The sequence below is a fragment of the Gossypium hirsutum genome, chromosome D02 (genome assembly GCF_007990345.1).
Source record: "Gossypium hirsutum isolate 1008001.06 chromosome D02, Gossypium_hirsutum_v2.1, whole genome shotgun sequence".
In the NCBI taxonomy this organism is placed as follows: Eukaryota; Viridiplantae; Streptophyta; class Magnoliopsida; order Malvales; family Malvaceae; genus Gossypium; species Gossypium hirsutum.
This window is the reverse complement of record NC_053438.1, coordinates 32,764,064-32,778,405: the sequence shown is the minus strand read 5'-3', so window position 1 is coordinate 32,778,405 and position 14,342 is coordinate 32,764,064. Positions and strand designations below refer to the sequence as shown.

The window sequence follows — 14,342 nt, the reverse complement described above, 5'->3', positions numbered from 1 at the left end:
GGAGAGGAGCGCACTAGTTTGGCTTCAGAAAACCACCGAGATTTGTTCTTCTAGTTCCCTTCTCCTAATCTTTGTGATAGTTTTTGTTTTTAATCATGAACATGAATATAGGTGTTGTTTTTCTTCAATTAATTAAAATGACTTAAATTTCTTTCATGTTAGATTAATTGCTTTCTGTCCACTTAGATTATTAAAGATGTGTTTATGTTGTTATCAGATCTTGGTAGATTGTTCAATTAAATAAAATCATGCGTACATTATGCTTACATTTTAATTGTAAGGTAGCAATTGAATTAATTATTAACCAGATTGAAATTTTAATTAATTGACACAATATTTTATTGATGCATGTTTGATCTTCTAAGGTAGTTGAAGGTTAAATTAGCAACGCTATTAAATAGTACATTAGCCTTGCATGACTTGCCTTGCATGACTTGCCTTGCATGACTTGTAAGATTATTGTGATTAAATTGTTTCATTACAGCAATATATTGTTACCTCACTTAATCGTATACTTGCTTATTAAAATTTGATTAATTGTGTACATTGACATATAAATATGTTCAAGAGATTAATGGGTTTTAATAGGTAAGTATGTGCATTAGTTAGCAATTTATCGAGTTGATGTGAAATTATTTGTAACAACATGAGCACAACTTTAATTATTCTAAGTTAATGAATAAGATTGATCTAATACATTTATGCCAAATTGATTAAAACTTGTCTTTTGGAAATCGTGCCATTGGAACAATTTTACTTTTTTTTTCTTTGTTAATTTAATTAGTTAATTTTTATCTTTTATAAACACTTCTTCAAATCAACATATTTTTCCTTCACCAAATTGTTTAAAGTTGCATTTCATATATATTCTCTTTCACAATCCTCGTGGGTACGATAACTCGACATTCTTGTCACTTTATTACTTGATATGATTCTGTACACTTGCACATTTCCGTCGTTTCACCACATAGGGTATTCTTTTCAAAGGAAATCATGGCCATGTATTTTTCCTTCAAATTTCATATTAGAATTCGTGTTTCCAATCCCAATGAACTCCATTAGACACCACCACGATGAACAGACACGGACTCTTTTGACAGACTCTTCATGCATTAGCACAATCTAAGATCAACCTTTTACTTCACTAACATACACCCAAACAAAACAAACATCTCATAACATACATTTCAGACATATACATACTTAGCCATACTTCAATGTTCCAATATTCATACACCAATTATCACATACTATACTCTTCATGCTTCAGATCCATAGTTAAATAAATTTTCTATAGATGACTCACAATAAGTATTATATACATGCAAGAGTCAGTGTATAACTCATCTGACACCCACGCAAAGTAGATTGAACTCCAAATTCAAACTTCCATCATGAAACCACAATAACCACTGCTTATAAACCATAAGAACACCATTAATACTCTTATACATACAAGTTGCTTTTCATTTTGATAAGATCCCGGCCAGGAATGCCGGTGGTTTAGCTTACAACATGAGGCTCGCCATCCTTTCAATCTTAATCAGCTCAAACATAGCTCGAGAAGCTCATCTTTAGCTTATTTTTTTAGCTTGCGTTAATATGCTGGAATAAATAAATTGTTGCTAGTTAAATTAGTTAATTAAATTAAGTTAATTAATTTGTTAAAAATCTGGACATATTAATTTTTGTGTTAAATGTGTTTCATTGCATGCTTTAATATGTCATAGCTATTGCATGTTATTAATTTTTCTAAGCCTATTGCATGTTTTTTAATATGTCCTAGTTATTACATAGCATAAATGTGTCTATATTATTACATCTAATTAATGTGTCTTGTTGTTGATTTAATATGTCCTAGTCCAGCGAAATTTAAAGAACAATTTAATGTACAGGTTTAATTAAGTTCTTTGCTACGAAATTTAATGTGTCCAACATAGATTTAATTTGCTGATTCAATTCATGCAAGTACATCCTCCATTGGGCGGCATTAAAGGAGCTGCTGGTGTCCTTTTTCTTCCATGTGCCTACTTAATGTACGGTAATTAATGGAGAAGCATGCACTTTGACTTGTATTTAGGACGAGGCTACTGATTGCCTTTCTCCAAGCACCTTTTTCGTGGAGAGCACATGCATTAAAGGAGTCCAGCCGATTTTTCCCATGAACACATCATAAGGGTTGTTCGTGCGCCTAAGATGCCATCAATGTGGCTTTTGTTTATTCGTCTTCCCAATAATGAATTAAAGTTTGGCCGATCCTCTCCCTAAAACAGCACCATTCTTTCTACACTTACTGTTCACACCATGTCCATCCGGTTCTGCAATGTTCACACTATGAAGACCTTTCAAAATCGACCATTCACACTGATACAATCTCGGTTTAGTAGATGAATCCGAGTCGTTTAGTTTCCCGATCGATAATCGAAGAAATATGCTTTGTTCTTTAGAATTTAAAAGAAAATAGGCTAAGTTCGAGTTTACGGAAAGAAGGTTGATTCGTATATAAGAAAGGAATAATGTGTAAGGTTAGGATCGAAGGAATGTGGTTTAAATTTGGTTGAATATGGTTTAGGTTTTAGAATGGAATGGTTTTGGTGTATGTATGAAATGGTATGTTTTAATACGAAATAGACCAAATTGGCTCAAAAAGGTCAAGAATGAACCAACACTAAAGAGAAGTGTTGACCCGAAACTTAAAGGACCTAAAAGAGTTAGATTTGGTAATTTGAGAACCTTGACTCAATACTTAGGAAAGTATGAACCAAAGGTATTAGGATGAACGCCACACTCGGGTTTAGAGAGTGATAAGTTCAGAAAAAGACTCGGGAAGATGCCAGTAGGAGCTAGATAAGTCTTACGGATCTCGAACGAAATTTGAGAGAAAATGACTCACAAATTCGGTAGCAATTCATTAACAATATGCCCAAAAGTTCTTTTACAAAAATGAAATAACTATTTATAGGCAAAGCTAAAGCTAGCCGAATAGTCACATACAACCTTAGGAATTAAGCAAATGAATCCAATTAATTAGGCTAGCTAGATTCGGTTGAATGTAAGCTCCAATGGACAACTTCTAGATGGAAAGATGAATATTGGACAACTTGGATGGTGCATGTAGCAGGTAGGTTCGGCCAATGACCTTAAATAAGCTCATTCAATTTGAAACTTTAGCTAAAAAATTACCAGAAATTAAGGAGGCAATGAGCAGTCATTTTAGGTGTAAAAACTTAGCTTTGAAGAGTCCTTAAGTGTGAACACTATGAACCGAATAGCCAAGATGTATCCAGTAATGTGAAAGAAATAAATGGGCAGCTTTGGAGTAGGAAACAACAGCTCCCTTGGTCAAGCTCAAGGACGTGATGGGCTCAAATTACCACAAGGCCCAATAACGAGGTCAAAGGCCAGGCAAATGCGTATGAAACTAAATGGAATCATTCAAGACTTCATTATCAAGACCTTAGATACGTATATAAAGGAAAAAGAAAATCAAGATTCACTTCTTGTTTTCAAGAAAATCAAGAAACCGAATCTTGGTCCAATTTTGCTGTTTTGAGCGATTTCAAGAATCAAGAAAATCAAGATTTCAAATCTTGGAAATCTTGGTCCAAGAAACTGAATCTTGCAGCTAAGGCGTTGGATCTTAGTTACGAGTATCAACGAACCAATTTCGGGAGAGAACGGATCACAAGCCGAAGTTCTTGAAGACACGACCCAATAAGATGTTCCAAGCCCAATCAAGAAGTTCAAACTAGACTTAGTTGAAAATCAGGCCAAATTGTCAAAGTGGCCCAATTTGTTAAGTTTTAATTCTTTAAATACTTAGTTTAATTTTTTAGACTTTATGATTAAATTCCTATGTAAAAAAATTCAGCCCAAGAAGCCCATTAAAAAGCCTTGGCCGAATTTCCCTTGAAGTTAATAATTAGGTTTTTTTAGTTTTCCTAATAGGGTTAGGAAAATAGATAGAAGGCCTATAATAAGGCTTGGCCGGCCACCTTATACACAATTACATTGATGATACATTGAATTCAGATTTTTTTTGTGGAGTGAAAACTCTCTTTGAGTTTCTCCAAGAATTCTCTCTTGAGTTTTCTTTAGAAGTAGTTTTAACAATCTTTTTGATTGTGGGAGCCATCTTCAACCTTCTTCTTGCCGTGTTTTTACATTGGAGGAAAGATTAGAGTCGTTTGAAGGAAGTTGTGAAATCTTTCTTGATTTCAAGGCTTTTTAGGACTTTATCCATCTTTTTTGCTGTTTGTTCTTTTTTAATTATTTTTGTTTGTGTCGAATTGTTGATTAACTTGGTTTAATTGTTCTTGTTGCGTTTCTAGCCATTCCAAGCTTCAAGGATCTATTTTGCAACATTCTTTGTAATCAAGAAACGTTCTTTATTCATCCTTTCTTGCCGTCCAACTTGGTTTTCTTGGTCTTTTAAGTTTAATTTTCTGTTTTCTATTTTCGTTTCAGATGTAAGTGTCGATAGTTTTCGTAGGACTTTTCCTGTGACTTGACAACTCAATCTTGGTCCGCGTGCAACCTTCTATCATTTGGTATCAGATTTTGGGCATTTTGGGTGTTCTTGGTTGATTTCTAAACTGATCTCCTTTTAAAAATAGTAAATAGCAGTTTTTTACCTAGAGAAATTTTTGGAAAAAAATTCATTTGAGTGGGTAAACGTTTTCCGATTGGTCTAAAATTTTATATGCATATTTGTGGCACTGTGATAGAATATTAAATAATATTTTCCGCAAAAAAAATCAGTAGAAAAAGTCAAAAAAATTGAAAAAGACAAAATCAAACAAAAATTAAAAAAAATATTCAGTGGGTCGAGTTTAGTGCCGAAACTTTCTAGATCAAATATACAATATTTAGGGACATTCCAGTTTACATTTTGTGATTTTTGGAGATCAAGAACACCTCAAACGAAGTTGTCAAGTTACTCTGCAGTTTTTTCGAGTTTTCGGGTATCAGTAATTTTTATTGATTCTTAGCTGTAGGTTTTCATTTGTTTTGCTTTTATTCTTCCTTTACATTATCTAACACCTTTTTGTTTATTGTGTTAGTAGGATTTAAAAGTGTGCACAATTCTTCATCGGTGCAACACAAATCAATTGGTGCGTCGTCACTTTTTGGACTCCTAGTGCAATTAGGATTATTTGGTAGTTACGGGTCATACACTTCCTAATTGATTGATATAGACTCTACTAAAGAACTCACAAGACTGAATTCTACCTCTTTGAGAATTTTATTTTCCTTTTTGAGTGATTAACGGTGAGGTTTGTTAATTTTTTTTTCGAGTGTTTAGTGTTTGTTTTGCAGGTATTCCAAAAGAAAAAAAATATGATGCATAGAATTGGTCAAGTCAATGATGAGAATAATGACCATAATGATGTCCATGATAAATGCCTTGTACTCCGCCGCACCCTTAACATCCAAATGAGAGACGATTTTGATAACCAAAGGACCAATATCTTCCATTCTAGGTGTTTTATAAAAGGTAACTTATGTTCACTTATTATTGATAGTGGGAGTTGTTCGAATCTAGTTAGCAGTTATTTGGTGGACTCCTTAAAGTTACCCTGTACCGAGCACCCTAAGCCGTATCACCTTCAGTGGGTTAATGAATGCTCGAAAGTTAAAGTTACAAAACAAGCCTTAATAACTTTTAAGCTCGGGAATTACGAGGATGAGGTATGGTGTGATGTGGTACCAATGCATGCGACACACTTGCTCCTTGGACAGCCTTGGCAATTTGATCGTGATGTTACACACCAAGGCAAGCTCAATAGATACTCTCTTGTGTTTAAAGGCCAAAAATTCACTTTTGCTCCTTCAAATCCCAATGATGTATATAAAGATCAATTAAAAATGATGAAATTTTGTGAGGGGGTGGGGGAGAAAGGACAAATAAAAAAGACAGAGAGAAAAGAGGCTAGTAGTGAAAAAGTCAAAATTTAAATGGCCCAAAGGTGAGTGAATCTGCAAGTGGTAAAACTAGAGTGAAAATTTTAATTGCAACAAAAAAAGATGTGCGGAGAGCCCTACTCAATAAACAGCCTTGCATCCTTGTGAGGTTTAGGCAAAACTATTTATATCTATCTAACATTAATGAAAATTTGCCTAGTGTGTTTCAATGTCTTTTGCAGGATTATGAGGATGTCTTTAGTGAGGCCCCTAAAGGTTTATCACCTTTACGTGGGATAGAACACTTCCATTGGCCACATATGAAGAAGGATGTCGAAAATGTATGTTCTAAGTGCATCACTTGTAAACAAGCAAAATCTAAGGTAATGCCTCACGGCCTTTACACTCCTTTGTCGATTCCTACTTCACCATGGGTAGACTTCTCCATGGATTTTATTCTAGATTTGCCACGAACTAAGAAAATAAGATATAGTATATTTGTTGTTGTTGACAGGTTTTCCAAGATGGCACATTTTATTCCTTGTCGCAAAACAGATGATGCTACACATGTGGCAGACTTCATGGCATCCCTAAAACAATTGTTTCCGAAAGAGATGTCAAATTCCTTAGCCATTTTTGGAAGGTATTGTGGGGTAAGCTTGCTATGAAATTACTGTATTCAACTACATGTCACCCCCAAACCGATGGCCAAACTGAGGTAGTCAATCAAATTTTAGGGCCTTATTACGATCTATTTTGGGAAAGAACATTAAAAATTGAGAAGAATGTTTTCCATTTGTTGAATTTGCATATAATAGATCTATTCATTCTACAACTGGCTATTCACCATTTGAACTTGTTTATGGTTTTAACCCACTAATAGTACTTGATCTTGCGCCATTACCACTAGAACATATTATTAATTTAGATGGCGAACAGAAAGCTGAGTTGGTGAAATCCTTACACGAGAAGGCTAGGAAACGAATAGCCAAAACAAATGACATCAACACCAACAAAGTAAATAAGGGGCGCAAATGGGTTATCTTTGAACCCAGAGATTGGGTTTGGGTCCATATGAGGAAAGAACGATTTTCTAAAAAAATAAAGACCAAGTTGGATCCAAGACGCGATGGGCCTTTCCAAGTACTCGAGCGGATCAATGATAATGCATACAAAATTGACCTACCCGGTGAGTACAATGTAAGTTCTACTTTCAATGTGGCTGACTTATCTCCATTTGATTTTTCAGATTTGAGGGCGAATCTTTTTGAGGAATGCCCAATTCAAGCTCAAGGATGTGATGGGCTCAAATTACCAAAAGGCCCAATAACGAGGTCAAAGGCCAAGCAAATGCGTGTGAAACTAAATGGAATCATTCAAGACTTCATTAGCAAGGCCTTAGATGTGTATACAAAGGAAAAATAAAATCAAGATTCAATTTCTTATTTTCAAGAAAATCAAGAAACCGAATCTTGATCCAATTTTGCTGCTTTGAGCGATTTCAAGAATCAAGAAAATCAAGATTTCAAATCTTGGAAATCTTGGTCCAAGAAACTGAATCTTGCAGCTAAGGCACATTGGATCTCAGTTACGAGCACCAACGAATCAATTTCGGGAGAAAACGGATCACAAGTCGAAGTTCTTGAAGACACGACCCAATAAGATGTTCCAAGCCCAATCAAGAAGTTCAAACTAGACTTAGTTGAAAATCAGGCCAAATTGTCAAAGTGGCCCAATTTGTTAAGTTTTAATTCTTTAAATACTTAGTTTAATTTTTTAGACTTCATGATTAAATTCCTATGTAAAAACCAATTTGTTAAGTTTTAATTCTTTAAATACTTAGTTTAATTTTTTAGACTTCATGATTAAATTCCTATGTAAAAAAAATTCAGCCCAAGAAGCCCATTAAAAGCCTTGGCCGAATTTCTCTTGAAGTTAATAATTAGGTTTTTTTAGTTTTCCTAATAGGGTTAGGAAAATAGATAGAAGGCCTATAACAAGGCTTGGCTGGCCACCTTATACACAATTACATTGATGATACATTGAATTCAGATTTTTTTTGTAGAGTGAAAACTCTCTTTGAGTTTCTCCAAGAATTCTCTTTTGAGTTTTCTTTAGAAGTAGTTTTAACAATCTTTTTGATTGTGGGAGCCATCTTCAACCTTCTTCTTGCTGTGTTTTTACATTGGAGGGAAGATTAGAGCCATTTTAAGGGAGTTGTGAAATCTTTCTTGATTCAAGGCTTCTTAGGACTTTATCCATCTTTTTTGCTGTTTGTTCTTTTTTAATTATTTTTGTTTGTGTTGAATTGTTGATTAACTTGGTTTAATTGTTCTTGTTGGGTTTCCAGCCATTCCAAGCTTCAAGGATCTATTTTGCAACATTCTTTGGCATCAAGAAACGTTCTTTATTCATCCTTTCTTGTCGCCCATGTATCATTCTATTTCAACTTGGTTTTCTTGGTCTTTTAATTTTAATTTTCTGTTTTCTATTTTCGTTTCAGATCTAAGTGTCGATAGTTTTCGTAGGACTTTTCTCGTGAATTGGCAACTCGATCTTGGTCCGCACGCAACCCTCTATCACGTCCAAGAGAATGTACCTAAAAATGATTCATGTAGCTGATTAATGAGGATTCACATTAAAAACAATTAGCAAGACATAATAAATTAACTCAATAAATTCGGCTGCACCTTGTCAAATTAAAATGTAGGTGACAAATTAAAACAATTAATTGTGGCTGAACAAAGACAAATTAATTTCATGTCTTAATTTAGGATGAATTTAATAAGTATTAACTAAGGACATATTTAAGATTAATTAATTTAATGTGTCTAGCTTTTAATTGAATTAAATTCACTAAGAAATTAATAAAGCAGTATTTAACTAAACTAACTAACTCTTATAATTTTTCCAGCAGCTATAGTATTGCATAAATTAAAACTAGCTAAACTTGAGCTGATTCACGCTCGTTGAGCTGAAATGGAGCTTAGTTCAGCTCGCAACAAATTACACGGAGAGCTCATAGAATTGGCCCAAGCTTCTTCGATGTGTCCAACTAAGGTCTCGCCCCCAAACTTTATCCACTAAAGCCAAAACAACCTCTTTGAAATGCTTGGCTTGTGATCGGGTGATAGGACCTTGGGGTTGTTCCAAAGGTTCCTTGTTTGAGCTAGTTGTGACTTGGGGCGTGGCCGTATCATCCTCCCTTTCTTCAAAGCGATTTGCCCTCAAATCGGAATATACATCTAAAAGGGATAAGTCAGACGCATTAAAACTAGCACTTATGTTATATTCACCAGGTAGGTCAAGTCGATAGGAATTCTCGTTGATCCGTTCTAATACTTGAAAGGGTCCATCACCACGCAGTAATAGCTTTAACCTATGTTGAGCTGGAAACCGTTCCTTTCTCATGTGAACCCAACCCAATCGCCAGGTTCGAAGACAACTCTTTTTCGACTCTTATTCGCCTTTCGAGTATAACTTTCGGTCCTTGCTTCAATGTTGGCTCGAACTTTCTGATGTAACTCCCTTTACATACTCGACCTTTTTCCTAGCATCTGCATGAATAAGTTGATCGTTAGGTAAAGGAACCAGATCTAAAGGAGCCAAGGGATTAAATCCATAAACTATTTCAAAAGGGGAGTATTTAGTTGCTGAGTGAACGGATCGATTATATGCAAATTCGATATGCGGTAAGCACTCCTCCCATGACTTTAGATTTTTTCGAATAATGGCTCGCAATAAAGTAGATAGCACACGATTGACTACTTCCGTTTGGCAATCTGTTTGGGGGTGGTAAGTGGTTGAAAACAATAACTTAGTTCTGAGCTTTCCAGATAGAGGATCGCGCGCGGACCAAGATCGAGTTGTCAAGTCACGTAAAACTCCTATGAAAATGCTAGACGCTTGGATCTAAAACAAAACAGAAAATTAAACTTAGAATCAATAGATCTGAAACGAAACACCTAAAACAATAAAGAATCGCCAAGAATCGACACATTTATTAATAGTGTTGATTGGAAACAAAGAAACAAAGAAACAAAAAATTAGTTTCAAGAAAAGACTCCCCCAAGTCGAATCTGCAAAGGAGATCACAAAACAGAGAAATAAACTCAAAACCCAGCAAACCAAATTGAATCAAAATTAGGAGGCTTAGGCAGCAAGATCTATTGAAGAGTATGACTAAGGGACGTTTCTTTAATGCCAAGAATGGTGCCGAATAGATTCTTGAAGATTGGAATGGCTGAAAACGCAACAAGAGAAATTAAATCAAGTTAATCAACCAATCGACATAAGCAGAAACAACTAAAGAATAAAGAACAACAAGAAAGATGAATAAAGTCCTAAGAAGCCTTGAAATCAAGAAAGATTTCACAACTCCTTTCAAATGGATCGAATCTCCCCTCCGATGTAGAACAACGGCATGAAGAAGGCTGAAGATGGCTCCCACAATAAAAAAGATTGTTAAAACTACTTCTAAAAATAACTCAAGAGAGAATTCTTGGAGAAAACTCAAAGAGAATTTTTCACTCAATAAAAAAAATCTAATTTCAATGTGTTGTGTGTGTGGGTGGCTGGCCAGGCCTTACATATATAGGCCTACTACTACTTTCCTAACCCTATTAGGAAAACTAAGAAAAAACCTAATTGTTTGACTTTTAAAGGAAAATTCAACCAAGGCTTTTAAATGGGCCTCTTGGACTGAATGTTTACATAGAAATTAATTTATAAAGTCAAAATTTTAAACTAAGTATTTAAAGAATTAAAACTTAACAAATTGGGCCACTTTGACAATTTGGCCTGATTTTCAACTAAGTCTAGTTTGAACTTCTTGTTTGGGCTTGGAACATCTTATTGGGCCGTGTCTTCAAGAACTTGGGCTTGTGATCCGTTCTCTCCCGAAATTGGTTTGTTGATGCTCGTAATCGAGATCCAATGTGCCTTAGCTGCAAGATTCGGTTTCTTAATTTTCTTGAAAACAAGAAAGTGAATCTTGATTTTCTTTTTCATTTGTATACACATCTAAGGCCTTGCTAATAAAGTCTTGAATGATTCCATTTAGTTTCATACGGATTTGCCTGGCCTTTGACCTTGTTATTGGGTCTTGTGGTAATTTGAGCCCATCACGTCCTTGAGCTTGAATTGGGCCTTTGTGACTCGTATCACTAATGAAGTTTTTAACAATTCCATTTAGTTTGATACGCATTTGCCTGGCCTTTGACCTCATTATTGGTCCTTGTGGTAATTTGAGCCCATCACGTTCTTGAGCTTGAGTTAGGCCTTTGTGTCTCGTATCATTTCCCCATAATGACCTCCAAAAATGACTCAAAAATTTTGCGTCCCGATAAAAAATAATCGTTCTTGGGATGCCATGCAAATGAACAATTTCCCTAAAGAAAAGATTAGCAATATGAACGGTATCATCAGTTTTTGTATAAGAAATAAAATGAGACATTTTTGAAAAACGATTGACTACAACAAAAATTGAGTCCTTCCCCATCTTAGTCCTAGGCAATCTAAGGACAAAGTCCATGGAAATGTCCTCCCAAGGTGCGTCAGGAATGGGGAGTGGCGTATATAGCCCGTGCGGCTTAACCTTAGATTTGGCCTTCTTACACATCACACAACGGGCACAAACCCATTCAATGTCTCGCTTCATTTTCGGCCAATAAAAATGCTCTTGGAGAGTTGCTAAGGTCTTTCCAACACAGAAATGGCCCATGAGGCCTCCGCTATGCCCCTCATTTACTAACAACTCCCATACGGAACTTCGTGGCACACAATTTTCCTTCTTTAAAAAGGAAACCATTGCACCTATAAAACTTATCAACAGCCACATTTTCACATGCAACAAATATTTCTCCAAAATCATCATCTTTAGCATATAAATCTTTCAACAATGTAAACCCAAGCAATTTAGAATCCAAATATGACAAGAGTGTATACCTCCTCGAAAGAGCATCAGCCAATATGTTATCCTTACCTTTCTTGTATTTGATGACATAAGGAAATGATTCCAAATACTCTACCCATTTAGCATGACGTTTGTTTAGTTTGTGCTGGCCTTTAATGTGCTTTAACGCCTCATGATCGGAATGGATCACGAATTCCTTCGGCCATAAATAATGCTGCCAAGTCTCAAGAGCTCGAATGAGCACATACATCTCCTTGTCATAGATTGGGTAGTTCAATGCGGCTCCATTCAATTTTTCGCATTCAATCTCAAATGTTTTAGAGAAATCATGTAGTGCTAACAATGGAGCTTTAGTAAGACAATCTTTAATAATATTAAGAGAATTTTCTTGCTCTTCGCCCTAATGGAAGGATGAATTCTTCTTGATGGTGCTTGTCAATGGTGCGGCCAACGTGCTGAAGTTGGGTACAAAGCGCCTATAGAAGCTTGCCAAGCCATGGAAGCTTCGCACTTGGCTTATACTCGTTGGTCTTGGCCATTCTTGAATATCTTTAATCTTCTCTCGATCTACCTCAAGGCCTTCCGAGCTAACCACGAAACCTAAGAAAATCACTTTGTCAGAACAAAATGTGCACTTCTTAAGGTTAGCATACAAAGTCTCCTTTCGAAGGACTTTCAAAACAGATCGAAGATGTATTACATGCTCATCCAACGATTTACTATATATGAGTATATCATCAAAGTACACAACACAAAACTTACTAATAAACGATCGCAAAACATAATTCATAAGTCTTATAAAAGTGCTAGGGGCGTTGGTTAAGCCAAATGGCATGACCAACCATTCATACAAACCATGTTTCATTTTAAAAGCAGTCTTCCATTCATCACCTTCTCGCATTCGAATCTGATGGTACCCGCTTTTGAGATCAATTTTCGAAAATAGTTTGGCACCACTTAACTCGTCGAGCATGTCATCTAAGTACGGTATGGGATGCCTATACTTAATGGTGATTTTGTTTACAGCGTGGCAATCGACACACATGTGCCAACTCCAGTCCTTCTTTGGTACCAACAAAACTGGAATAGCGTAAGGGCTAAGGCTCTCTCAAATGTAGCCTTTTGCATGAGTTCATTGACTTGTCGTTGAAGTTCTTTGGTTTTTTCAGGATTGGTTCGGTATGCTGGTCGGTTCAGAATAACGACTCCGGGCACAAAATCAATTTGGTGCTCAATCCCACGAAGGGGTGGCAACCCACTTGGCACATCATCCGAAAAGACGTCTTGGAAATCCTGCAAAAGGGAAACAATAGAAGAAGGGGGATTTAAGGTTAATTCCTTTGTATTAAACAAGTTTTCCTTATACATAAGTACAAGGATTGGTTGCCTCGCCAAGAAAGCCTTTCGAATATCACTTTCTTTTGCAAATACATTCAATTTTTCACTTGCTTTTTCTTTTTCATCTCTCTTTTCTCGCATTCTTTTCACTAAATTTTTTCAATTCTTCTTTCTTCTTCTCATTTTTCTTTTCTTTTGTGTTTTCGGTCTTTTCCTTTTCCCTCATTTATTCCACAAAATTTTTCAACTTGATTTGATCCTCGTAAACTTGCTTTGGTGTCAACGGAGCTAATGTCACATTCCTTCCCATGTGCTTGAATGAATAACGGTTTGAGTAGCCATCGTGCATAACTCGTCGATCAAATTGCCACGGGCGGCCAAGTAGCAAATGGCCCGCATGCATTGGAACGACGTCGCAAAGTACTTCGGTGCAATATTTTCCAATAGAAAATGATACACGTACTTGCTTTGTCACTTTTAGCTCTCCTCCATCATTGAGCCATTGGAGTTTGTATGGACTTGGATGTTTGGTGGTCGGCTTACTTAGTTTTTCCACCAGGAGGGTGCTCGCCACGTTTGTACAACTTCCACCGTCGATGATGACGCTACAAAGTTTTCCTTGGACCTGACAACAAGTATGGAAGATGTTTTCTCGTTGTTGCTCGTCTTCCATGCTTTGAATACTTAGGCTCCTTTTAACTACAATGAGTTCTCCATCAAGGGCATGTTCAACTTATTCTTCGTTGTCAAAAACTGCTTCGGGCTCATCTTTAAGTTCTTCCTCCTCCTATTCAATTTCTCCATTCGCACGAATCACCATATTACTACGGTTGGGACATTGGCTGGAGATATGCCCCCTTCCGAGGCACTTACAAGACTTGATATCCCTCGTTCGATTGGCAAAAGAATATGTCGCCTTGCCTTTGCTCATGTCGCCAATAGGTTTACTTGTCTTAGCAGGCACCATTGGATCTTTGGCAAGACTTGGTGGATTATTTTTACTCGTGCTTTGTCCCCATCTGGTTGTGCTCGTGGTGGGATAGCTTCGAACAGTGCCCTTTTGCTTGAGTTGCTTCTCCACCTTAATGGCCATATGCACCATGTCCACGATTTCAATGTAATGTTGAAGCTCTACAACATTGGCGATGTCTCGGTTAAGACCAGCAAGGAAACGTGCCATTGTTGC

The 14,342-nt window shown here is 36.3% G+C and overlaps 1 protein-coding gene across 1 annotated transcript; it reads right to left on the bottom strand.

Annotated features, from left to right (window-relative positions):
* Positions 1-11,645: 11,645 nt before the first annotated feature.
* Positions 11,646-13,829, bottom strand: LOC107908057 (uncharacterized). The gene is made up of 3 exons (XM_016835331.1): positions 13,620-13,829; positions 12,862-13,111; positions 11,646-12,166 (listed from the first exon to the last, which is right to left on the bottom strand). Exons 1-3 carry the CDS (start codon positions 13,827-13,829, stop codon positions 11,646-11,648), a joined length of 981 nt encoding a protein of 326 aa, XP_016690820.1.
* Between the last annotated feature and the right edge of the window lie 513 nt (positions 13,830-14,342).

Bases quoted from the DNA above. Each gene is read 5' to 3' on its own strand.
- LOC107908057 (XM_016835331.1), bottom strand. From the start codon at position 13,829: ATGGAAGACGAGCAACAACGAGAAAACATCTTCCATACTTGTTGTCAG. The intron at 13,112-13,619 runs GTACGTGTATCA...TCCCTTTTGCAG, and splicing joins AGCTAAAAGTGACAAAGCAA to GATTTCCAAGACGTCTTTTC. The intron at 12,167-12,861 runs GTGTGTCGATTG...GTCTTACTAAAG, and splicing joins AAGGACTGGAGTTGGCACAT to CTCCATTGTTAGCACTACAT.